Source organism: Dipodomys spectabilis, unplaced genomic scaffold (genome assembly GCF_019054845.1).
Source record: "Dipodomys spectabilis isolate Male_0828 unplaced genomic scaffold, ASM1905484v1 ptg000366l, whole genome shotgun sequence".
NCBI lineage: Eukaryota > Metazoa > Chordata > Mammalia > Rodentia > Heteromyidae > Dipodomys > Dipodomys spectabilis.
Genome location: NW_024871043.1, coordinates 698228 through 725083, shown reverse-complemented (window position 1 = coordinate 725083; position 26856 = coordinate 698228). Strand labels below are relative to the sequence as shown.

The following is a 26856-nucleotide window of genomic DNA, read 5'->3' as shown; positions in this document are numbered from 1 at the left end:
TGGCATTGCGATCAGTCTTTTATTTATCTGCACATCCCAATCCAAGTGCTGATCAGGACTATCCGAAAGACTATCCAAGAAAAGTAGGGACTCAATGGGAAGGAACAACATTTTGGGGGACCCTTCTAACCAACTCTTGCCAAAGCCATCTCACCCTGGCCCCATAGTGGGAAACGAAGGCAGCCATGGATTGGAATTCAGGTCCCAGGGCAAATGGTAGGTTTATTCTTGACTACTTCAGGCCATACTCCTTTCTCCTGAGTTCACTTCGTCTAATTTTCCCAGTGACAGTTTTGGGAAGCTCTGGAACAAACTCCACCTGGTTTAGGAGAAAGTAAATCCACCTTGCCTTGGAAAAATCCACTCTGAGAAGTGTATATACAAGATGCAGGGCATTGACATCAAATACAGTTCCACAGGGGAGGAACATACAAAGAAACAAAAATATCACGATACATTATAAATACGTTAGAAACAATAGTAAGCAAGAAAAAAATTTGTGTCCCTATCTTGGGGTTCATTTCACTTAACATTTTATATGGTCATATTTACATAGTTTTTAACCTTTTCTACTTGTCCTACACATGTATTATTATTGCAAATAAGGGAAACCATGGGACCTATGTTTCTTTGGGCCTGGCTTACTTCACTTAATATAATTTGTTTCCAAGTCTTTCCGTTTCCTAACAAATGGGGTGATGTCATTCTTTCTGATTCAGGGAGGGGAAGGGAAAAAACAAAATGCTTAAATAGGCATACAGATTGACCCATTGTAACAATGAGATGGACAAGACACTATGTTGAAAATGAACTTTACAACTTTGGCAGGGTGTGGGGGGGGGGAGGGGAGGTAGTTGTGGATGGATGGGATGGTAGGGGAAAAACAAAGGAGGAGGCAACAATGCTTGATAAGAAATATACTCATTACCTTGCTCATGTAACTGTAACCTCTGTGTTTTTTACAATAAAAAATGTACAAAAAAATCCACTCAGCTCCACTTTGCCTCTGCACATGACCCCGGAGTACAGGCTGAGAGCCTGCGGTGACCTTAATGGACTCCGCTGGGTATTTGCAGGCCTTTTTCTCACCCCTGAAGGTCGGCTGTGGTCATAGGACTCACTTTGACCAATGGAAGTCTGTTTTCTCCAGGCAGAAGTGACTGCGTGCGTGGACAGTGGGCGGTTTCTCCTCCATTGATTAGAACGCCAGGCAGATGTCTAAGAGGTAGCTAGCTACTCCATTGTCCTGTCCCCAGGATGAGGAAAAGTGGAACAGAGGACCCAGAAAAGGCTCAGCAGGCATACAGCGTGAGCCAGTGTCCTTCACGGTCATAAACTTTCACTATCTCCCCTCTCCTAATTGCTCTGATGTGTCACACAGGCGTGGGAGTTACAGCTCTTTCTGCTGTCTGCACACAGACTGTCTCACTATGATCTCTATCACAGTTCTGGTTCTAGGTCCGTTTGTGTCCAAGATTATAATGCATGTAGAACACTGAGTGTGGGACCCGGCACACGCAGTGAGTATTGAATAACTGTAGGCCAGGTAGCTTGGTAATGAACCCAGGGCTGATAAGATGCACTCTATCTAATCTATCCTTCAGCCAAAATGCTTGTTTTGTGGAGGAAAAGAGGTTGGCTGGTTAAGCTTGTCTGTTCCCAGTGAGCAGCCCCAGCGCCTGGACCACTCAGCAGACCAGATCCTCCCTCCTGCCCCTGCTTACCTTCCTGGGGTACTTGTAGGGCGCCGTTACCAACTTCACATGCTGCTGGAGCTCCTTGGTGAGCTGTTCCTGGTCGTGGGACTGGAACTTGGGAGTCAGGACCACAAAAGCCTTTACCACCTGTAGGTGAAGTAGGACCAGAGCCTTAGGTATGGGCCAAGCCATGAGATCTAGATCTTAAGAAATAAATGTGAATGCATGCTTGAGCCTATAATGGTCAAAGGCAGAAGGTCTTCCAGGAAGGAGAGGATCATGGTCAGTCGAATCCTTTTCTTTCCCATTGCCAATCTATGACCTAGAAAACATCTTGACTTCTCCTGGTCTCCATTTCCTCTTTGGAGAAATGGGAACAATAAAGTTCATCCCTCCTAGGGGGATTCTGTTCACATTTCATGGAAAATGTATCAGAAGCTGGGTGCAATCCTAGCTACTCAGGAGGCTGAAATCTGAGGATCAGGGTTCAAAGCCAGCCTGAGCAAGAAAGTCTGTGAGACTCATATCTCTAATTAACCACCAAGAAGCCATAAATGGAGCTTGTGGCTCAAGTGGTAGAGAACTAGCATTGAGCAAAGAGCTCAGGGACAACCCCCAGGCTATGAATTCAAGCCCAGGATTGGCACAAACAACACCAAAACCTCACCATCCCCAAATCCCACACCCCCAAACCCCAAAAGCATGCTAAATATCTGAGCTGCTGAAATTAGTACTACTGTCACCATTGTCATTATCACTTTGATATTATATCATATATTTATGATATATAAACATAGCTATATGTTAATATCACTGTATATTATATATTAATTATACATGATACATTGTTTTATTTATAAATTATATATTAGGGATTATATTATATAATATGCTCATATTATATATGATATAAAATTAGATATAATATAATCATATAAAATATATGAATATATTATATAATAATTCATAACATGTATAATATTATATATTATCTCCCTCTTTGCTTGCACAAGTTCTCACACATAGAAGGTATGCTACTTGTAGAATCAATGGATACAAGCTCTGAAGATGCAGTCCTTCTATATTCTATGTTCTGTTAGTCAATTTTTATCCCCTTTTTACTTCCCTTACTTTAAGCATAAGGACAGGTACAGTTATTGTTGCTTTTTTTTTTTGTTTTTTTGGTTGTGAGGCTTGAACTCAGGGCCTGGGCACTGTCCCTGAGCTTCTTTTGTTCAAGGCTAGCACTCTACCACTTGAGCCACAGCGCCACTTCCAGCTTTATCTGCTTATGTGGTGCTGAGGAATCGAACCCAGGGCCTCATGCATGCAAAGCAATCACTGTACCACTGAGCCACTTTCCCAGCCCAGTTATTGGGCTTTGAGCATGGAGAGATTGGGTACTGGGGCTTGTGTCTTCTGAACACCAGCCAATTTCATCACCATTTAAAGTCAAGGTCATCACATTCAGAACCGCAGTTGAGCCCACCGCGCCGCCTAGTGACCATATTTTGTAAGTGCACCCTGCCTTTCCTCCACCTGGGGCCCGAAGGTACAAGGAAGGTCAGGGAGCATCTGCATGCCCAGCTGTGGGCATATCAGTCCAGTTCTTCTCACCTCCCCTCGCCTTGGGTCCGGGCTGCTCACTACCGCAGACTCTGCCACCGCTGGGTGCTCAGCCAAGGCATTCTCCACCTCCGACGGTCCAATGCGGTACCTGGAGAGGCACGGGCTCTGGGGCAGATGCCGGGGCTGGGGTGCCCCAAGTCTTAATCTCTGCTTGATGCAGAGGATGAGGTGTCTGGGGCTCAAAACGTGAAGATGTGGACATTCTGTGCTAAAAACTCCTGCCTCAGGTTTTTCCTGGTGTGTGGTGTGGTGTGTGTATATATATTTGGCAGTATCAGGTTTTGAACTCAGGGCCTTAAACTTGCTTGTTTAGCCCAGAGCTGGTGTTCTACCACTTGACCATGCCTCCAGTCCATGTTTTTGCTTGATTTTGGAGATAGAGTCTCTTGGACTTGGATTTCTCTGCCCTAGGTCGACTTCTAACCATGATCCTCTGATCTCAGCCTCCTAACTAGGATTATAGGCACGAACTACCGGTGCCTGGTTGGCATCTATATTTTAAGTGTACAAAGTGATGTTTTAAGTATAATGGTGAAATTATACTGTGGTCAGACAAATGAACATAGTCCATCCTCTCACAGAACGGGGAGCAGTAGATTATGCAGAGTCCTAACGTATAGAAAGAACTCTCTGAAGGGCTGGGAAGTTGGCTCAGTGGTAGAGTGCTTGCCTTGCATGCATGAGGCCCTGTGTTCTATTCCTCAGCACCACATAAGCAAAAAGAAAAAAGCCGGCAGTGGCGCTGTGGCTCAAGTGGTAGAGCGCTAGCCTTGAGCTGAAGAGCTGAGTGACCACGCCCAGGCCCAGAATTCAGGCCCCACGACTGGACCCAAAACCAAAATTAAAAAAAAAAAAAAGAAAGAGCTCTCTGAATCTACTTTCTTAATGAATTCCCAGTGCAAATGGTAACAGCATATTGGAGATTGAATAGCTAAGAATGGATCTGGTTGTTCAACTTTAAAGCAGGGCAGACAATAATGTGTTCTGTATTTCAATGTAGCATCTCACTGGCAGGTTAAGAGGTGAGTGCTCAAAGCCCCCAGGAAAAGATTTTCATACCATAAGAGCTCCTTAAATATGAGCTATTTTTTTTTCTTTTTGTGCCAGTCCTGAGGCTTGAACTCAGGGCCGAGTGCTGTCCCTGAGACTGTTTTTCTCAAGGCTAGTGCTGTACCACTTGAGCCACAGCTCCACTTCTGGCTTTTTAGTGGTTAATTGGACTTTCCTGCCCAAGCTCACTTCAAACTGTGATCCTCAGATCTCAGCCTCCCGAGCAGCTAGGATGACAGGCAGGTGCCACCAGTGGCCAGCCAAGGCCAGCTATGCTTATGACTATTATTGTGTCTCCCCTGGAACACAAGCACACTGGAAACTTCCCCAACTCAACAGTCTCCTTCCTTAGTCCTTCTGACTATATCCAGAGCCTTTGAAACTTCATTTTGGTTGATTCTGTTGGACAAGGGGAGGGGACATGGCCAGATACCAAAGGAACAAGGAACCACAGAGCTGACTGCTTAGAGTCAGGCTGAGGGTCTTATCACTAAGGTACAGAGGCAGGCCAGGCTGTCAGACGGCAGGGTGTGAAGACAGGGCAGAGGGAGTTGCACCTACCCAGAAGCATTGATGATATCGTCTCCCCGCCCCTTGAACCAGATGTAGCCCTCCGAATCCATCTTCGCTAGGTCCCCACTATTGTAAAAGTCCCCACATTGCACTTCTGAATTCTTCTCTGGGTTATTCTGCAAAGAGAACAGAATCTCTCTCTCTCATATCTTTAACTAGTTAATTACCCTTCAGCAGTTGCACAAAGGGGTTTCCATTCAACATGTCAGCTTGTGAATTCAATGCATCTTGATCCATGCCTCCTCTTCCATCTTCTCCCCCATCTCTCCCAACCCCATCCCTCCCCTCAAGCGACCTGCTTCCATTTCCACATATGCATATTGAATATTATGCCTGCATTTGTCTACCCTTCCTCTCGCTATTCCTCTGTACCCCTCTCCTTGATCTCCCCACTTCTGACAACGCATGCTTCAGCCTCCTGGTGCTTGGTGACGCTGTCAGTTGTATGAAGGTGTTACACCATTGCAATCCTCTGCTGCATAGACTATACTTTAGTCAATGTGTTTGTGTACATATGCATATGACCCTGTATTTGTTTTCGTAAGTTTTATGAGTCCCTTTTTGTGTGCTGGTCCTGGGGCTTGAGCTCAGAGCCTGGGTGCTATTGCTGAGCTTTTTTTGCTCAACACTAGCACTCTACCACTTGGAGCCACAACTCTATTTTTGTTTTTTTGGTGGTTAATTGGAGACAAGAGTCTCATAGACTTTCCTGTCTGGGCTGGGCTTTGAACTGTGACCCTCAGATCTCAGCCATCTGAGTTGCTAGGATTACAGGCGTGAGCCAGTGGCTCCCAGCAAGAATTAACCTCCGCCATTTTTTTTTTGAAGGCGGTGATCTGTCCCTGATGGAACCTGGGACCTACGCACGTTTTGTAATTCCTTTGAGTCTTCTTTCATTACATGGAAATGTTCCATGTATACCACTGACTGATTAGTGATGGATAATAAGTCAACTTTAGAGACATTTGTAATAACAGTACACTTTTGTCTGCCACTACATGAGAATAAAATTCCCACCATAGCGGGAGTCTTGTTTGTCACAGCCATCTCCCAGGAATCCTTGGAGCCAGGGTGGCGGTGGACGCGGTGCCCTTACCTCATAGCCTTCAAAGATGCCCACGGGCTTGACAGGCTTTGTCCTGATGCCAATGTATCCTTCGGTGTCGGGAGGCAGGACATTGCCCTTGTCATCGATGATCTGGAGCGAGAAGCTTGTGTGAAGAAATCCCCACCCCCTCCCCATACCTTCTGTGCCACCAGAGCATTGCCTGGCTTGTTCATGAGACACCAGTAGGATCACACCAGGACAATGATAGAGGAATTATGTCAGACTATAGAATGAGATCAGGATTCTGGTAAAGCATAAAAGTCAAAGGTTTACTTGCTTCAATGGGAAGTGGGTAGGAGAGGGATGGTGGTGCGTCTGTCCCCAATGTGTCTTCAAACTGGAAAACACTGATCAAGAAAAGAAAAGGTGCCAGTCATCCTAGCTACTCTGGAGGCTGAGATCTGAGGATCGTGGTTCAAAGCCAGCCTGGGCAAGAAAGTTCATGAGACTCTTATCTCCAATTAAACACCAGAAAATCAGAAATGGCACTGTGGCTCAAAATGGTAGAGAGCAAAAGAGCTCAGGGACAGTGCCCAAGCCATGAGTTCAAACCCCATGACTGACAGAAAAAGGCACTATTTGATACAGAAAATTGTCAGTGCCTCTTCCTCCCCATGCTATGATGTCTCTGGCAACCATCTGAGCTGTGTTTGTACCCACAATAGTACAGCTCTCACTCAAAGCTTCCAGAGAAAAAGAAGAAAGAATAGGGAGAGGGAAGGAAGGAAAACTGGCTGGTTCAGCAACCTCATCTCACATAAGAAGGGTTCCAGCTCAGCTGAGCCCTAATTGCTACCTGCCAAGGCCTCCAGGAACAGACCTGGATTTCAAAGGGTGCGATGGCTTTCCCCATGGAACCCAGCTTGGTCTTCATTCCCCGGGAAACGCCACAGGTGATGCCCTGGTTACAAAGAAAAGAGGAATTGGGGTTGGCCAAAGATTCTAGACGGATCACAACATAGTGAGAAGCAGTACTCCCCTCCACCCCAAAAGGAACCGATGGCGCTGACTGCTAAATAAAGAAGGCTCAAGACACTGACCCAACTCTATTAAGCTGGGCTGGGTTGGGTGTGTGTGTAGGACTGTCAGTGTCATATTGGTGGAGGTGACTAGTCATGGGGGATATGTAGTGTCCACTATAAGCCAGAGAGGAAGGCCAGGAGATCATTGGACAAATGCTTGTACCTGGCTTCTGGATGATGACCCGAATCTTGCCTCAACTTCTTCTCAAGGCTGGGCTATGACCCTATCTGTGTGGCCCCCCTGATTCCCTCCCTTGTGTCTTCCCCGTGAACTTGAACCCGTCTTTACAGTCTCATTGTTGTCCTTTCTACAGCACACAGGGGACTGCCCACCAATTCTGTGTGCTAACGCTAGCTGATCTCCAACTCTGCCAAGGAGGCGATAATAGCAACATTTCTCTGGTGTTGTGCACGTGTGTGTGTGTGTGTGTGTGTGTGTGTGTGTGTGTTTTGAACTCAGGGCTGTGCTCTTGCTTGGTTTTTTTCCATTCAAGGTTGGTGTCCTACCACTTGAACCACAGCCCCACTTCTAACTTTTTGCTAATTAACTGGAGATAAGAGTCTCACAGACTTCTCTGGTTTTGAACTGTGATTCTCAGCTCTCAACCTCCTGAGTAGCTAGGATGACAGGTGTGAGCCACCGGCACCCTGCTAATGGGTGGCAACTCTGCACACCAAATGATTAGGGAATGGATAATACGAATCCCTTAAAAGTCATTTGAGCATTCTCCTTCTACAGTAATTCCCCTGTCTAGTCCTTCTCTTATAGAATTAAGAACAGGATTGTCCCATATCTGTCTGCCCCCCAAGCACCTAGCACCGTATCTAGCAAAAGCAATGGACACCACCATAACTTCACCACACATGGGTACTGTGGGCTGGACAGTGATTGACATATGTCACTGACCTATCACAGTCCTGAAAGACTGACCTTATCCTCTCCACTTCAGAGATGGGAACTCTAAGAGTCACCAAGATTGAAAGGTTAGAACGAGGGTTCTGGCTGAACTCTATGATGGACAGGACAAAGACTTGGACCTGAGCTCCTGGGAGAAGAGGCTTTTTCCTTTTTCCTGCAGGTATTACTGCAAGGATGAGTGAACAGAAAGAAAGCACCACTTGCCACAAATAGTTGATGCAAAGGGACTGAAGCCTTGGGTAAAGCCTGCTGTTCTCACCAACTTCCTCTTTATCCAAATATAAACAGGAACATTCAACAGGAGGCTTGTTATCTTATCACTTCTCAGGCCTGGAAGCCAATCAATTCAGTGAACTAACTGCCCTTCCTTCCTTCCGTCCTTCCTTCCTTCCTTCCTTCCTTCCTTCCTTCCTTCCTTCCTTCCTTCCTTCCTTCCTTCCTTCCTTCCTTCCTTCCTTTCTTCCTTCCTTCCTTCTTTCCTTCCTTCCTTCCTTCTTTCCTTCCTTTCTCTTGTACTGGAGCTTGAAGTCAAGATCCTATGTTTAGCTTTTTCATTCAAGACTGGTGCTCTACCACTTGAGCCACACCTCCACTTCTGGTTAATTTTTGTTGGTTAATTGGAAACAAGAACCACATGGACTTTTCTGCCTGGGCTGGCTTTGAACCATGCTCTTCAAGTCTTAACCTCTTGAGGAGCTAGGATTAGAAGTGTGAACTGTCAGTTCACTGAACTTTTTGTCTTTGAAAATAACAAGGCCATTCAATGATGTGAACTGGAACTAAAATAGTCCATCTGTTGTTATAGGGTTGGAGATGGCAGACACACTTCTGTTAACTAGAGGGGTCATGTAAATGTGTGGATAGCCCATTCCTGTAATTCTAGCTACTGAGTAGGCTGAGAGCTGAGGCTCCTTGTTTGAAGCCAGTGCAGACAGAAAAAACGAGACCTTTAGCTCCAATTTTTCATCAAAAATCCACAAGTAGAGGTATGGCTTGAGTGATTGAGTGTTGGCCTTGAGCAAAGTTGCTCAGGGACAGCATCCGGTCTTGGAGTTCAAGTCCTTGTACCAGTGTGTATGCATGTGCGCACACACACACACACACACACACACACACACACACACACACACACACACACACAAGTTGGGCAAAGTAGGTCTGGACAAAATCAGCAATGGAACCTGGTGTAGGGAGAAGCTTCCTCATCCTGTCACTGATAAAGCCATTCAGATCCAAGACCTGCCTAATCTTCTCATGATCAGGGATCCAGTTGTGTGTATGTGGGGGGGGGGGCATGTGTGTATGTGTGTTTGCTGTACACAGCTAGCCCATTCCCTCACTTACCCCTAGTATTATACAGTCAAACTGATGTATTGTCCACTGAACCACCCAGATCCCCAGCTCCCAGCTACCTCTGTGCCGCCACCCTGGGAAGGGACAGTGGGTTGATGGTATCTATTGGCCTCGTTTCCCTTCTCGGGAGAGAGCCTCCTGTCCCATGAGCCAATGGGCTGACAATCAGAGACACAGTGACAAGATCAAAACTGGCATATATGTGTATATATACACACAATATACATGTTACATATAATAAATATAAAATATATTTATAATATAAATTAATATAAACAAACATAAATACATACCATTAAATATTTAATATATAAACACACCCACCCACCCCATATACTGTAAATTTTCTTTCTTTCTTTCTTTTTGCCAGTCATGGGGCTTGAACCCAGGGCCTGGGCACTGTCCCTGAGCTTCTTTTGCTCAGGGCGAGCACTCTACCAGTTGAGCCACAATGCCACTTCCAGCCTTTTCTGTTTGTGTGGTACTGAGGAATCGAACCCAGGGCTTCATGCATGCTAGGCAAGTACTCTATCACTAAGCCACCTTCCCAGCCACGTGAATTGCCTTTCTGAGAGCTGACTTGGGACAAATGAGCCCTGAGCTCTGGTGACCCCTGCTGGCCATGGACAGTGCTTGTGTGTACACTTGTGTGGTAAGAATGACCCCGGCAGCAGCCATGCTCCCATCAGTTGCTTACCGTTTCGGACTGCCCGTAGATCTCATGCAGCAGAAGGCCGGTGCGGCTCTTCCACTGCTCCTGCTCCTCAGGCAACAGGGTCTCTCCACCGGTAGAGCAGTGCTCCAGGGTTGGAAACTTGAGGCTTGGGGAGGGGGGAGCAAATACGTAAGCTGTGGTTTGAGCGCAGGCAGATGCTCAGGGCTCTGCGGTCGGGTCATTCATCCTCTGCTATCTTTCTTATCACCTTCTGGTCAGTCTAACGATGGTCAAAGTCAAGTGTACGTCCCTCCCTTCCTGTCAGTCTGGGTTAGCGCTTCTGGAAGGGGGTGAGTGAGTGGTAGAGATGGAGATGGGATTGAATTAAATCAAGGAAGTCTGGATTAAAGTTGGATGACAATAAGAGAGAGAAAACTAGGTTTACCCAAACTCAAGGAAGCATCGTATGTGGCTAAGAGGGAATGGTGTGTGTGTGTGTGTATATGTGTGTGTGTGTGTGTGTGTGTGTGTGAACCTCAGGGTCTGGGTGCTGTCTCTGAACTTTTTCTTTTTCCTTTTTGCTCAAATCTGGCTTTGAACTGCAATCCTTAGATTTCAGCCTCCTGAGTAGGTAGGATTACAGGTGTGAGCCGCCAGCATCTGGTTCCAATAGTGCTTTGCATGTAGTTCTTTCATGAGGAAAACATTGGAATCATATATGTTATTTATTTATTAATTAGTTTTTGTCTGAGGCTGGGACTCACACTATCTGATTGGTTTTTGCTCACTGACTGGCGCTTTACCACCTGAGCCATGTCTCCAACTCTGGAATAATTTTTAGAATAATGCAAGACTCATTGAGTGTCTCTCTGGGTCTCTGGGTTGTGTTTTGATTTACCTACTTAGACTGATAATTATCATACCACACACACATACACACACTTACACACAAATACACACACACACACACACACACACATCACTGCCCTTAAAAGATCCAAGGCAAACGAATCAAACCACAACACATCAATTCCTTCACATCCCACCCAGAGATTGCTATCACCAGCCATCGCCACGTACTTGGCTTCTTTCTGCTGAAGAATCATTCGGTACACAGTGGGTGCAGCAAGGCATTGAGTGACAGGATATTTGAATAATGTCTGAAAAGTGAGAGGAGAACTTTGTTATTATAGTTGAAGCTAAAAACCTCACCAATCATTACCATCTCAATCCTGATTTCCCCTCTAGGAGACCGCATTTACTCCTGCTTTAATTCGTTCAACATCTGCCTACTAAGCTGGCATTTCACAGGGGGCACCAAGTCAGGTTAATGCAGGAAGAGTGAGAGAATGTTCTAGGCCTTACATAGAATAGATTCTAGCAGGAAAAAGATCGTGAAGTCCAATAAAATCCACTTACGTACATAGAGGGAAGAGAAGCAAGAGGTAGGCTTAGAAAGACTCCAGTTAGTTGGAGTTCGTCTGGAATTCAGTCTCCAGAATTTCAGATCGGGATGGGGGTAGACTAAAAGAGCGAGGAACAGCAGAGAGGAGAGAATATAGACTTCGGGGTTCATCTGGTCTGCCTTGACTTCCCGTTGCTTCATTTCTCTGCAAGTCTGTTTCCTGCATTCAAAGCGGAACTATCTGTATATTTTCCATGCAGAGTCGTTCTGGGGCATAGTGAGACCCCTGGGTGCATTCTGGTTCCACAGTCATCCTGGACCTGGACAGCTTCGAACCTCTGGCTTCAGCCTCAGCAACAAAAATCCCACATTCATATCCTCATGGTAAATCAGTCCTTTTTTGTGTGTTGCCAGCACAAAATTCAGCTAGAACTCAGGGCCTAGACACTCTCCCTTAGCATTTTTTTACTCAAGGCCGATGCTCTCTCACTCTGAGCCACAGCTCCACTTCTGGCTTTTCGGTGGTTAATTGGAGTTCACAGACTCATGGACTTTCTTGCCTGGGCTGGCTTTGGACCATGATCCTCAGATCTCAGCCTCCAGAAGAGTTAGGGTTATAGGACTGTGCCACCCGTGCATGGCTTTTCCTTGCAACCTTTGGTTTGACCCATAACCCACCTGCAACTCCCACCTGAAGGAGTGCAGTTCCAGATCCTCACACCCCTCTTTCTCCCACACTAGCTGTGCAGGTGTCTCTACCCCAGCCCCTGGCAGATGGGGTGGAATTAATGGCTTGGTAGCAGAGAATTGGCTTAGGCTGTGGCTGTTTAGAATATCTAGTCCATCTGCCCCGGTCATGTGGATCTCCACCAGAAATGCTGTGGTCACTCTGGTCAGCTTTGTCATGTTAAGACCTAAAAGTAGGGTCTACAAATAGAAAGAAGAGAGCAGAGAGACCCAGAGAAAAGCAGGGGAGGTGCAGAGGCTGCCTGGATTCCTGATAGCTTGCAATTGTTTCAAATACTCACTGAGCTCAGTGTTTTCTTCTTCTTCCAATGGTCATGCCCCACCCCGCCTCACCCCTCCTATACCCTGGTAGTCCCTGGCTTATGGTGGTATGATTTGATGACTTTTTGTTTTGTTTTTCTTACTTGATGATGGTGAGAAAAATATATAAATTAAATAGCACACGTATAGAAGTTTGCATTTTGATCATTTCCGGGGTGAACCTTGTACTTAAGAACCTGTCTTAACACTGCTGGATGGCAAAGGTGGGTTGAGGTTCCCCGTTGCCTGGCAACCAAGGGGAAAACAATGGATGGGCTGGGTTGCCAAGCTAGGTGTATTAACTGCACTTTCAACTTTGGGTGTTTCTGTTGCTTAATGGGCTTATCAGGACCTAATCTTAAATCAAGGAGGTGCTCTATTCCTTTCCTATTTAAACTCCTTTGAAGTGGATTCCTGTGGCTGACAGCTCTAGAATAAGTTAAGGATTAGGGATCAATTAGAGGTCACTCCTCTGAACCTCTCCCAGAGCCTGAGGCTCAGTAGCTCAAGCGGTCTGTAATCTGTGACTCCTCTTGGTGCTTACTGGTTTTGGGGGTGGGGCAGGGCACCCCCTATGAAAAGTCCCTCCCTATGGATCTGTCAAGGAGGATTGAGTAGAGTAGGGTCCAAGATTCAGAAGACTCAAACTTGTTGGAATTGCTTTAATATCTCATAGTGCATATTCTGGGTTTCATAATCACCAAGTCTGAGCTATGAGGTCTAGAGAATGGCCCAGAAATATGCCTTTTCTTCCAGGCTATGGTTTATTTTATTTTATTTTTGGTGCCAGTACTGGGGCTTGAACTCAGGGCCTGGACACTGTGCCTAAACTCTTTTACTCAAGGCAAGTGCTCTACCACTTGAGCTACAGATCCACTTGTGGGTTTTTGTAGTTAGAGATAAGAATCTCATGGACTTTTCCTGCCTGTGCTGGCTTTGAATCATAATTCTCAGATCTCTGTCTTCTGAGTAGTTAGGACTACAGGCATGAGCCACTGACACAGGGCTCTGTTTTTTTAAAATGTGAGTCTGATACTATAATTATTAATTCAGTATCCTACACTATGAGAATCCCAGAAACAGGATTATTTTAAGCGTATGGATTTCTTTGCTTAACAAAATCTTCTTAGAGGAGGAGTTTGGTTTTGGACTGTGAACATGAGTTTCTTCTAGGAGGTTTATTTATTTATTTTGGTGCTAGTACTTGGGCTTGAACTCAGGACACTGAACTCTCTTTTACTTTTCCCTTAAAGCGAGATCTCTACCAGTTGAGCCACATCGCTACAATTGGCTATTTTGGTGGTTCTTTGGAGATAAGAGCCTTTCAGATTTGCTTTCCTGGGTTGGCCTTCAACTAGGATCCTCAGATCTTAGCCTCCTGAGTAGCTAGGATTACAGGCATGAGCCACTGATGCTATTTGATACTGGGAGCTATTTGGTACTGGAAGGTTGCTCTTCTTACCTGTATAATGACCTGGGGATCAAATTGAGGCAGGTGGTGGATGAAGACTGTAGACCCCGCTGTCCATGGTTCCAGTAGGCATCCAATGGTAGCCAGAATCCAGCCTGGGTCTGACATGCACCATAAGACATCCGTCGTCCTCAACTGAAATAATTTCCTGCTAACTCCAAGATACAGTGGCCTCAGTGGTGCTACCATGGGAGGGTGTGGGGCAGGGCTGGGGAAACTGGTCTTCAGCTGGGGGACCAGCAGCTCCCCCTCAGTGCATGTAATGCCTGCCATCTCCAGAGGAAAACCCACCGGGGTCCCAAAGATGCCCTGCCACTCACTTCCCGGTTATGTGGGACTGAAACAGACTTAGTGCTATCGGCCCCGAAGGCCTTTGCTAGGAGAGCCAAGGACAGAGTGTGTGGTTAGTTCTGCAACACCTGCGTCTGTTATGGACAGTTCCAGGCAGGGCAGGCAGCTATTTTGGAGCCGCAACAGAGCAGAGAGAGGGATGGGCAGATTGGAGTCTAACCTGGAGCCCACAGGTGAAGTCAGACTTCACACGGCTCTAGTTCAACAGCTAGTAGTACATTTCCTTGTTTGCTTTTGGGCTTGAATGGGGTCTGAATGAGCTTTCTGTTGTTTGCAACAAGGCAATAGAATGAGGAAGGGAGAGAAGAGATGTAATTACTATCCCCCCCTTGGCAAGGACACTAACAAGCATAGAAGTCCTGTCTCTTTAGCTTCAGACCCGACTCCCCATTGAACACCATTTCTTGATAGCTCTCGGGCACCCTAAGCCTAGAGATCTTAGTCTTTCTGGCCTCTCTGGAAACCTGTTCCTCTCTAGTGTTCTTTCCCGTGGATGTCATCACTGCCCAAACCTCACAACTGGAAGGTAACCCTACACCCCAGTCCTTATTCCCCACATTTAGCTAGCAGGTCCTTCCTACTCCATCTCCAAGTCTCAAGGTGTTAAACCTCCACATTTCAGTCACCTGTTCCAGAACACCAACTCTCTTGCCCCTGAAGAGGTTGTGACACCTGCTGTCCCTTCCTCCATTCTGGCTCTGTCCCTTCCCCATTCTGCAGCCACAATGGTGTGTGTGTGTGTGTGTGTGTGTGTGTGTGTGTGTGTGTGTGTGTGTGTGTGTGTGTGTGTGTGTTTACTTGGAGCTTGAACTCAGGGCCTGGGGTGCTTTTCCTGAGCACTTTTTTTTTTTTTTGCTCAAGGCTAGCTCTCTACCCCTTGAGCTACAGCTCCACTTCAAGCTTTTTTTTTTTTTTTTTTTTTTTTTGGAGATGAGAGTCACACAGACTTTCCGGCCAGAGCTGGCTTTTGAGCTGAGATCCTCAGATCTCAGCTTGCTGAGCTGCTAGGATTACAGAGGTGAGCCACGGATGTCCAGCTACCATGATGGCTTTTGAGAAATCCGTATCTGACCATGTTTCCTTCCCTTACTGAAGCCCTTAAAATATATCCCCAATGTCTTCCTACAAAGGTCCAAACTCTACATCCAGATCTTGTAAAATGTGGCTCAACATTTTCCTCTTGGTCTTTCATCCTACACCCTCAACACTCTTCTCCAAACTCTATAATTCTATCGCATCACTTAGTATGTCTTTTTTTCCTTTGCATATATCATTGCAATAATTATATAAATATTAGAATACCCTGGCAGAGCGAGGGTCCAGGATCCTTTCTCTTTTCTCACCACCAGGGTCGCTCACTACTCAACTGTGTCCATTAGCACTCATACCTCCTGCCTACAGAACTCTTGGCTCTTGTTCTGGTTTATAAGTTGGAAAACACATAGAACTTGACCTGTTCTGAACATTCCTAGTTGAACAGGAGGAAGGGTAAGGGGAGGGACGAGAATGTTAACTTATAATTGATTGAAGGATGAATCCAAGGCTTGATGATCAGCCTTCATGTATTCTCTGATCAAGGGTGAGGCAGATTTGGTGTTACCCAGTTTCTTCCCTTAGCAGTTCATGATTGGGAAACTCTGAAGTCTTATTTCCCAAGATAATGAAGGGGAAGAGGCCTCATCAAGACTCAGGTTTGCTAGAATATTCTGTCTTTTCCCACCAAAACCTGAGAATCACAGCCAAGGAACACACTGTCACATATGAGTTTGGGCTGCAAGATGCTCCCTCTTGTGAAGGAGATCTGGTAGGACCCCTAAAAATCTCTGTTTTCTCGAGGCCTCTGTGAGCAAACCTTTGGGATTCCACATCATTAATTCTCAACCCCCTCAGAGGTAGAATCAGAGAGCAGATAGGGGAAAGAGGATGGAGAGACTTCCATTTGGAGCTCTGTTCCCTGCCCTACCATCCTCACACCCAGATCTGGAACCCAACCTCTAAGGCACAGCTGTCTTCCTACCACGAAGGGAGGTAGGATCGCAAGGCAAGTCCTTGATTGTGCTTCACCATCTTGGGGAGGCCTGTGGTGCCGCTGGTGAAGAAGACGACCATGGGATCTTCTACCTTTGACCTGACACAGGTATGTTCCGGGGACGCTGATCTACAAAGAGATTCAGGGAACAAGGAAAAAGAAACAAGTCATGCTTGTTGTTTTTCCCTCTTAAGGGAAGGGAAGCAAAGGACAAAATGCTAAGACATAGGATTGGGAATCCGGAGGTGTGTAAGTCTAGAAGGTTCTCTCAGGATCAGGCTGCACACTGACGGTCAGGGTGAGTGGATTGACACGTCTTTAGGATTGGAAAACTGTGGAAATATAATGGATTAAAAAAACCACCTGAAGAGTAGTTAAATCTTTAGGTTTAACTTTAACTTAATCTTTCTGGGCGATGCTCTAGGTGATTTACTGACAGGAGCTCATTCAGTCTTCAAGATCAACTCCAGGAAGTATGCATACTTTAATCATGCCTGTTTTGCAGATAAAGAAGTTGAGGCTCAGAGATGGTAGGTAATTTACCCGAAGACACCTAGCCTGCAAGGGGCAGAACCAAGATTCAAACCCACACACAGTCTGAGCTATAGTGGTACTTGCCCTTAATCACATAGTTAAGCTGTTTTTGCTTAGTTTCCCACAAGCTACAGTGAGAGGAATTGAACACTAAGGCCTTGGTGTTGAGGGGTGATGAGAAAGACAAATCGAGGAAGATTTATATAATCACTACACTTGTTTAGTTTGGTGCTGGTACAGTTTGAACTCAGGGCCTTGGGCTCTTGCTTCGCTTTTTCGCTCAAGGCTGGTACTCTACCACTTGAGCCACACTTGCACTTCTGATTTTTTTTGCTGGTTAATTGGAAATAAGAGTCTCAGGAACTTTTCTTTGGCTCTCAGCCTCTTTTTCTTTTTCTTTTGTGTCAGTTGTGGGGCTTGAACTCAGGGTATGGGCGCTGACCCTGAGCTCTTTTGCTCTAGGCTAGTGCTCTACTACTTTGAGCCACAATGCCACATCTGGTTTTCTAGTGGTTCATTGGAGATAAGAGTCTCATATGGATTTTCCTGCCCGGGGTTGGTCTTGAACTGGGATCCTCAGATATCAGCGTCCTGAGTAAGCTAGGATTACAGGTATGAACCCTAAGTGCCTCAAGTCACAGGTATATTTTTATATAAAAATTATATTCCATATCGAATGCATGGTTACTTTACACTTTTTCTTTGTGCCATTTCAGTACCGAGTGTATATTAATGACGGATGCATATGTCCAACGTTCTCACGTTACATGTCAAACGCTAAGAATCAGGGAGGGAAGGAAAATGCCCAGGGTCCCACAGCCAGTCAGTGACATAGCCGAGAACCACATTCAGCAGAGCAGAAACTCACTTAATCAGAGACCGGAAGTCCAGCCACCCTTCACGGCCTTGGTCTGACACCAGGATCTTGGATTTCAGAGCAGGGCACTCAGAAGCTACAGCATCTACCTCTGGGGCAAGGGTCTCTGTTGTTACAATGGCTTTGGCTTTCGACTCTTGGAGTCGGTAGTGAATGTCCTTGGCTTTCAGCTGGCTGGTCCCAGGCATGAAGACGACCCCTGTTGAGGAGAAAGGAAACCTTGTGTGTTTTCATATCCTGTTTACAGCCATGGGTTTGGGGCCTGGCTCGCCTGTAGACAAATCCCCTAACTACTTGATAGCCAAAGGATGCTCCATACAGGCAGAATCCCACACCCAAGGCCAAATCAACTGCAGCTGCATCTTAACAAGATTTCCAGGTGATGCCTGTCTATGTTAAAAAAAAATGGAAAGCCCTAAACCAGACACTGGTGGCTTGGCTCATGCCTGTAACCCTAGCAACTCAGGAGGATGAGATCTGAAGATGCGGGTTCAAAGCCAGCCTGGGCAGGAAAAGTCTGTAAGACTCTTATTGTTGGGGCTGGGAAGGTGGCTCAGTGGTAGAGCGCTTGCCTCGCATGCCTAAGGCCCTGGGTTCGATTCCCCAGCACCACATAAGCAAAAAGAAAAAAGCCGGAAGTGGCGCTGTGTCTCAAGTGGTAGAGCGCTAGCCTTGAGCTGAAGAGCTGAGGGAGTTGAAGAGCTGAAGAGCCCAGAGTTCAGGCCCCACGACTGGACAACCCCCCCCCCCCCAAAAAAAGACTCTTATTTTCAATAAACTACTCAGAAAAGCCAGAAGTGGTGCTGTGGCTTACGTGGAAAAGCACTAGCCTGGAACAAAGAAGCTTAGGGACAGTGTCCAGGCACTGAGTTCAAGCCCCAGGACCAGCACAAAAAAAATAAAAAAATAAAAAAGGAAAGCCCTAAAAGAAATGTGTTTATTTCCTGACTTATGAAATGGTAACCTCTCTGTACATCACCTTTATAAAAACAATTTTAAAAAATCATTAAAAAAAAAGGAAATTCCTGCCTTACCCTTTTCACTTGAGAGACACCCATCTCGGGGACAAATTTGGCCTTGCTTTGGCCAAATTTACATAAGATTTGGGAATAGAGCTGGGAGGATGGTGTCATGACTAGATGGAGCCTAGTCCTCCATTTCCCTCAGCCCCTTGAGGTCGTCTTGAATCTTCTTCTCCTACCGAGGTAAGTCACCATGTTCTCTAAGCTTGCTTCCCTTCTGTTCCATCCCCATCACGAACAGTGAGCCCCAGCCTTTGGCAGCCTCCACCATGCCTCCTCTGAATCCTCCTGCTATCCAAGATTCATCGAGACCGACCTTTCTGCCACAGGAATACATCACACTCCTAACCTGAAGGTCCAGGATGCCATTTGCTCCTTTTCTCCTTCTCTCTCTTTCACAGCTCAAGGGTGCACTTCAAAATGAACACGCCTCACCAAGGGGCTCCTGACTCGGAAGCTTTTGCATACGCCAGGCCTAGGCTTGGATTGCTCTGCCTTTGCTTTGAAGCCTCTTTCCTCCTGCTCATCTCCCAGGGATCAGCACACACCATCTCTTAGCTGTATGAGTGACATGGCTTTCTTTCTCTACAGTCCTTTGGCCTTGCTGTTAATTGTTAATTGCACGAGATCTTGTTGAGTCAACTGACTATTTTGTTAGAGAATATGAAGAGAGATAGAGATAGACAGGTAGGGATGTAAGTGGATAGGCAGATAGTTTAGATATGTAAGTGGATCGCTAGACAGATAGACAGATAATATATAAATAGAGAACGTTGGCATAAAAGAGATGATCAATGGGTGAATGGACCAAGAAAATGTGATATGCATGTGTGTGTACAAATATACACACTATATTTGTACCATTTGTAAAGAAATGGAAAGACCTCACTCAATATCTTGTGTGTGGCAATTCCTTAAGACTACATAAAGGCAACATCTGGAGTGTAACAGGTTCATATGCTCCTGTGTTTATAGGTATTTGTAAATATCACCATGTACATAAAGGAATCTTATTTGAGAGAGAGAGAAAGAGAGAAGAGAGAGAGCTCAAATGCAGGAAAATACTAATGGAAAATCTTTTTAAGAAAATAAAAGTGGAAAGGTTTGAGAATACTGTACAAGGGAAAGTATGTGTGTGTGTGTGTGTGTGTGTGTGCATGTCAGTGTGAAGGAGAGAAGAAACAGAAGTGTTTATGAGAGAGCATGAGAAGCAGAAAGACAGAAGGAAGGTATCAGGAAGAAAAAGTGTTCTGGACAGACGTCTCAAAATGGTATCAGTGCCAGGCGGGAGGGCATAGCACCCAACATCACAGGACTGGGTGGGCCAGCTCCAAGGGCCCCTGGGACCCTTCAGTCACTGACCTGTTCGGATACAGCCCATGGTCACCAGCCACCACTCAGGTACTCGAGGTAGCACCAAGGCCAGATGGTCACCCTGCTGCAGGCCACAGTTCTGCGTGAGGATGTTGGCTGTACGTTGAGTTAAGTCTGACATTGCTCTGAAGCTCCACTTTACTTCATTGCCTTGGCCATTCACCCACCAGAGGGCGGGTTCTGGACCTCTCTTGCCTTCCTAGGCAAGAATGTAGACGATGTGTTAGTACCTGTTTCCAAAGAAAAGGGCACTTCTCTGAAGGACCCAGGGCCATGCTAATGTTCCAGCAGTGAGCACAGCCCCGGGACTGAGATTTCATCGACAACATCTATAGTTTTAAAAGCGCTTGGGGAGTGAGATGGGGCCGCATCAACATTCCCCCTCCCCCAACCCTATAGGACATGAATAGACTTCATGTCTCTTAAGGAAGACTTCAAGTTCTGTCTTAACTCCATCTAACCCATGGGTTCCTCTCTGTTTCTCGTCTGTGAAATGGGGCCATTAATATTACCTAGAAGATAGTAGTGCTTAAAGGAGTTATTTCATGAGCAAAAGCACATACGATAATGTCTTCATCTGCATAGAGCAGTTGCTCAAAAATATTAATTAAATATTATAATAATTACTACTGTAATAGTAAAACGAAGAAGACAATAAATAAGTAAATCAAAAAATAAATGTAAGTAAAATAAATAGAAACAAAAAGGCCAATATAACTGCTAAACACTTGGTATTTATTTATTTATTTAGTCAGTTAAGGGGTTTGATCTCAGGGCCTGGGCATTGTTCCTGAGCTTTTTCTTTCTCTCTCTCTCTCTTTCTTTCTTTCTTTCTTTTTCTTTCTTTCCTTCCTTCCTTCCTTCCTTCTTTCTTTCTTTCTTCTGCTTTTTTTTTTTTTTTTTTTGCCGGTCATGGGGCTTGACCTCTGGGCCTGGGCACTGCCCCTGTACTCTTCAGCTCTAGGTGAGCTCTCTACCACTTGAGCCACAGCTCCACCTCCAGTTTTCTAGTGGTTTATCGGAGATGATAGTCTCATAGACTTTCCTGCCCTGGCTGGCTTTGAACCGTGATTCTCAGATCTCAACCTCCTGAATAGTTAGGATTACAGGCGTGAGCTACCAGCGCCTGGCTCGAGCTTTTTCTTTTATGGCTAGTGCTCTACCACTTTGAGCCACAGCTCTACTTCTGGTTTTCTGGTGGTTAATTGTCACTAAGAATCCCATGGACTTTTCTACCCCAGCTGGCTTTGAACTGCAATCCTCAGATCTCAGCCTCCTGAGTAGCTAGGGTTACAGGTATGGGCCATTGGCTTGGTTTTAACTTATTATTATTTTTTTTAATGTTTAATTCTTTATTATTATCTTTAAGTAGTTGTGCAAAGGAGTTGCCATTTAACAAAGCAGTCTATGAACACAATATAACTTGATCAGTGTCATCCCTTTCAACATTTAACATTTGGTTTTTAAATTAAGGTGCTCCTAGAGTTTGGGTTAAAATAAAGTGGTCTAGGAAGGTCTAGACCCTTATTTACTTCATAAAACATCAAATATACAACAGAATAATCAAATGGTTGTGGGAACTCTTGACACCAGTAAACAATCTTCTTCGGCAGCAAAGGAAACTGGTATGTGAAAACTCTAGGCTAGGAAAAATAGATTATGAGACAGAAGAACGCAATATAGAATCAGAAGTTGTTCAGAAGAAGAAAGATCGAGGTTTTTAGGAAGATGAAGACATTTATCAGTGGCCATGTAAATAGCACAATTAGGGGAGAGGCGGAGCATGCACACCGGACTCTGGAATCAAAAGGCCAGAAAAGGCCCAAGAGAATGTCTAGCCTTCTCCACGACTTACCTTCTCCATTTGAGCCCAGTAGTCTAGCACGTGGCTTGCAAAGTTAAATCCTTCAGGTTTTTCCTGGTCGTTCCACCTTGAGGCTCCAACTCCTGATACATGCTGGTGGTGCAATTGCTGAGGGGCAAGATTGAGGCTGTGGTTGGATTTGAAGACGCCCCAGAGAACCCGGCCTCTCCCCAAGCACTGCATTGTGGTCCTGAGGAATTGGACAAAGAGTCACCATTTGCCTTAAGAAGGTTGGCCCTGCAATAGGTATGTCCTCTGCAGGATGGATGCATGTCCTTCCCTGGTTTCTTATTGTGGTCATGATAGCTTTGTGTCAGCATACCAGAATCTGAAGGCGTGCCTCATTGGTTTCAATGGTGATTGACCTCCCTCACTAAGGGATTATAGGCACAAACTGCCAGGGGAAAGGAGGGTTTGTAGCTATAACATAAGGTTGGTACACATTCCTGGATATCTCCTCCCACTCTCTCTCATCTAAGTCCAGGATGGCAGGCCTATGGCTATCATCCTTGTTCTGGAATGGATTATTTGGAAGTTCTATACTCCAAGTTATGCTTACTCTGGAGTCATAGCCCAGCTCTCTTTCTCTCTTTTTTTTTGTGCCAATATTGGGGCTTGAACTCAGGGCCTGGTCACTATGTCTTAGCTTTTTCATTCAGGGCTAGCGCTCTACCACTTGAACTATAGCTTCACTTCTGATTTTTTTTTTCTTTTTGCTTGTTCACTGGAGATAAGAATCTCACAGATTTTCCTACCTAGGCTGGCTTCTAACCGTTCCTACCTAGGCTGGCTTCTAACCGTGATCCTCAGATCTCAGCCCCCTAAGTAGGTGGGATTACAAGAGTGAGCCATGAATGCCTAGATTTATTATTATTAATTTTAATGGGCACATAATAAGTTTGTGTATTTATGGGGTACCAGGTGATTTTTTTTGATGTATACAAGAAAACGTTAGCTGAAGAAAGGCACTTTGTGAACAGGCTTGACGATAGATGTATAGAATAGATCAATAAAACTAATAATAGCCAACATCACTCGGCCTTTATTTTAAATTAGCACGGACAGCTGGAGCTGATGCCTGTCTACGTCTTATATATGGGATTCCTTCAGCCTGACAGTTTTCCCTTCTCCCTATTTTGTCATACCTGTGTGCCTTTAATTACTGCTTCTTCCCTGTTGACATTTAAACTAGCAGAGTTCTTCTTGAAGCTTACTACTCGAATTTTCCTAGATCCGTCTCCCTCCATAGTTGATTTTGTGGGAACTCACCAGACTCAGTTGCTAATTTTTTTATGTGGGTCTACCTATAATGTTAAGATCTTCCTTAAATAGTTCTCCAAAGGCAATACAAACAGCCTAATTTTTAAGTGTCTACGAAAGGCAGAGTGTTGGTGGCTCACACCTGTAATCACAGCTATGATTCAGGAGGCTGAGACCTAAAGATCATAGCTTGAAACCAGCTTGAGCAGGAAAGTTCATGAAACTCTTTTTTTTTTTTTGGTTGGTCGTGGGGCTTGAATTCTGGGCCTGGGTGCTGTCCCTCAGCTCTTCAGCTCAAGGCTAGCACTCTACCACTTGAGCTACAAGCCACTTCTGGTTTTCTGGTGGTTTATTGGAGATAAGAGTTTCCCGGACTTTCCTGCCCAGGCTGGCTTTGAACCTTGATTCTCAGATCTCAGGCTCCTGAGTAGTAGGATTACAGGTATGAGCCACCGGCGCCCGGCTCATGAAACTCTTATCTCCAATGAACTACCAAAAAAGCTGGAAGTGGAGTTGTGGCTCAAGTGGTAGAACACTAGCAAAAAAAACTCTGGGATAGCACCCAGGCCCTGAGCTCAAGCCTCAGGATGGGCACGCGCACACACACACACACACACACACACACACACACACACACACACACACACGCAATTGACTAAAAGGATTGGGACGCACACAATGGTACAGCTTTTGCCTAGCATACAGAAAGCTCTGGATTCAATCCCTGGCACTGAAACAAGTAGCTACAGACCAAAACAGAGGGTTATAATGAAGAAATCTATTAATATTTTAGATTACGTTCTCCTAGGTGCATTGTTTGAAGTCCCAGCCTCCAACACTCTGAATAGGATTTTATTTGGAGATGGGGTCTTTAAAAAGGCAATCAAGTTAAAAAATGAGGTCACTAAGGTTGGCCCTAATGCAATATGACAGTTCTTCCTGTAAGAAAGGTAGATTAGAAGCATTGCACTAATGTCATACACCTGTAATCCTAGCTACTCAGGAGGCTGTCTGAGGACCACAGAAGCTGGCCCAGGCAGGAAAAGTCACTGAGACTCTTATCTCCAAGTAGCCAGCAAGAATCCAGAAGTGGGATCTGTGGCTCAAGTGGGAGAGCACTAGCCTTGAGCAAAAAAGCTCTGTGACAGCAAGCACCCAGGCCCCGAGTTCAAGCCCCAGGAACAGCATTAAAACAAAAAGAAAAAAAAAAAGGAGATTAAGATACTGACTCATGTAGAGGAAAATGCCAGTTCCACATGAACACAGCCAAGGCATCTACAAGTTGAGGAGAAAGATTTTGGACTTTCAGTCTCCAGGACTGTGAGAAAATGAACTTCTGTGGAAGTTCTGTTCTAATTTTCTATGGCAGCCCTAGTGAATTCAGATATCTCTTGTGATCAAATAGGGAAGGAATGACTATGGAGCAATCTTCTAAATATGTTTGAGTTCTTTCCTGCTCAAGGGGCTGCAGTGCTCAGCCGAGATGGACTCACACAGTGCAGGTTGAGATTCTAGTCCTTTAATTCTCCATCTGTGTACCCTGGGGCTATTGACTTAATCTCCCTCTCAAACAGAAACGTTGGCAGCACTGATTGCTTTGGACCTGTGGTAACAGGTAGAAATTATAGAACACCAGCTGAAAACAGATACCTGCTTTAGAAATAGAAGCTATAGGTACTGAACTGTTTTCTTGTGTGGAAACTCTCATTGAGCAATGCAGCCTGACCAGCTGAAATGGTTTTGTAATCTTTGGAATACTGCCTGAGGAGAAGTTGCAACAAATTCCTAGACATGGAAATAACAGGTCCAGTTTTTGCTCTGATATATACAGATGTAGGAACCCCACCTCACCTTTGTTGATATATATCTATATCTATATCTATACATATGTATATATTCTTGGTATATACACTCCCTATGTTAATTTATCTTTATAGCTATATCTGCTTCTGTGTTTGTACTAAAAAAAACAAATGGAGTGTAATTCTATTGTTAAAGATCAATAAATACACCTGCATTGTATCTAAATCTAAATCCATATGTATATTTTCTTCATAGATTTCTGATCCAGTAGGTACTCATCAAAAATAGATTCTTCCCTTTTTTTTGTCATAATTTCAGAAAACAGACAGATGAAAATCCAGGAGAAAAAAGGCACTGTGGCCACAGGATATGTGAAGTACAGAAAAAACTGATGCTTCATTTCTCAAAAATTGGTTGGAGGGGCTATGTGTGCTTTTACACAGTATCAGAGAGCAGACTGGAAGATTGTTTGCCTCTCCTGGGGCATAGAGTCCAAGGACTTCCTATGAAATTGTTTAAAAGTGCACTGTTTTGAGGTGTTTTCAAGTGTCTTCTGAAAGCAAAGCATTATGGGTTTTCGAGTTTGCTGGGGTCAGAACTGCATGCTTGGTACAGGTACATGGGGTCATGAAATGTTCTTGCAGTCAAATTCTGGCCTTCGGACTCAAAGCTATTTGATGGAGCCGCATGAGGATGGCAGAATTATGGACCCAGAGTTTGACTTTTGGTTCCTTGATTTGCCATCTGGACAATCTTGGGCAGAGCTCATGTCTGTACAAGGGGACACAACAATAACACCCAGATTCTCATGAGTGAGACAAGTCACGTAAGTGACTTGCCAGCATTAAGACTAGTCTACAGCAAGGCTCAATGGATGTCCAGCCATCCCTCAGCCCCCAGCAGTTCCCCCTCCTCATCTGATGGTTTTGTTTTCTTTTCAATTTAATAAAAGACATTGCCAGGTGCTGGTGGCTCATGCCTGTAATCCTAGCTACTCAGGAGGCTGAGATGTGAAGACTGTGGTTCAAAGCAAGGTGGGGGAGGAAAGTCTGTGAGACTCTTATTTCCAATTAATATCACACACACACACACACACACACACACACACACACACACACCAGAAGTAAAACTGTAGCTCAAGTGGTAGAGCACTAGTCTTGAGAGAAAAGAAAAAGCTTAGGGAGAGTGCTCAGGTTCTGAGTCCAAGCCCCAGCATGTGCATGGGTGCACATGTACACACACACACACACACACACACACACACACACAACTTTACAGAAAGTGCACCAACTTCTTCATGGGAAGTTTTTTTTTACCTTTGGTATTGTATTTCCTCTACCGTCCACCCACAACCCATTGAGAGTTGTCTAAGTGTGAATCAGTCACTTTTTGTGAGTCAACCAATCATACCACCACATGCATGGCATGGCTCTGTCTCAGACATTCTGCACACCTGATAACAATACCCTCACATTGCAGCCAAGAACACGAAGTGTTAGAGAAGGGAAGTGATCTGCTTCTCATAATCTAACTGGTAAATGGCACCGCCACAGCTTGAAACTGGGTTACATTTAGAGCTTTTTGTTATTGGTGTTAGATGCACACACACACAACAATCCACAGTCAGACACACTTAAAAGAAGCTGACATTTACCTCTGTCTTACCTGATCCTGTTCCAGATATTGTGGGGTAGGACAGAAAGCTTTGCAAAGTCCGTTCTTTGAGCTCGGGTTCTTTCCAGGAATGTGGACAAAGCAGAATTGAGCTCCTGGCTGGGGAAACCTTGGGCAGACAACGGTTAGGAATTGCATG

At 45.1% G+C, this 26856-nt stretch overlaps 1 protein-coding gene across 2 annotated transcripts; it reads right to left on the bottom strand.

Moving 5' to 3' along the window:
- On the bottom strand, nucleotides 1-26856 carry LOC122096209 (acyl-coenzyme A synthetase ACSM1, mitochondrial-like). Of its 2 annotated transcripts, none has more exons than XM_042666646.1 (14): nucleotides 26698-26856; nucleotides 21972-22170; nucleotides 20105-20315; nucleotides 17712-17919; nucleotides 16298-16438; nucleotides 13921-14080; nucleotides 11087-11166; nucleotides 10049-10172; nucleotides 6878-6958; nucleotides 6046-6147; nucleotides 4938-5065; nucleotides 3315-3414; nucleotides 1725-1844; nucleotides 1-319 (listed from the first exon to the last, which is right to left on the bottom strand). In XM_042666646.1, the coding sequence occupies exons 1-14, from the start codon at nucleotides 26853-26855 to the stop codon at nucleotides 233-235; spliced, it is 1899 nt and encodes a 632-aa protein (XP_042522580.1). In that variant the 5' UTR covers nucleotide 26856; the 3' UTR covers nucleotides 1-232. The 2 variants fall into 2 exon arrangements, with proteins under 2 accessions (XP_042522580.1, XP_042522581.1); XM_042666647.1 differs by having other exon boundaries at nucleotides 26709-26806.

What these genes read in the sequence shown, in the direction of transcription:
- LOC122096209 (XM_042666646.1), bottom strand. Translation starts at nt 26,855, where the DNA reads ATGCAATTCCTAACCGTTGTCTGCCCAAGGTTTCCCCAGCCAGGAGCT. An exon ending in TCTACGGGCAGTCCGAAACG is followed by an intron (nt 6,959 to 10,048) that starts GTAAGCAACTGA and finishes CTTTGTAACCAG; the next exon opens with GGCATCACCTGTGGCGTTTC. An exon ending in TCGCACCCTTTGAAATCCAG is followed by an intron (nt 6,148 to 6,877) that starts GTCTGTTCCTGG and finishes TTCTCGCTCCAG; the next exon opens with ATCATCGATGACAAGGGCAA.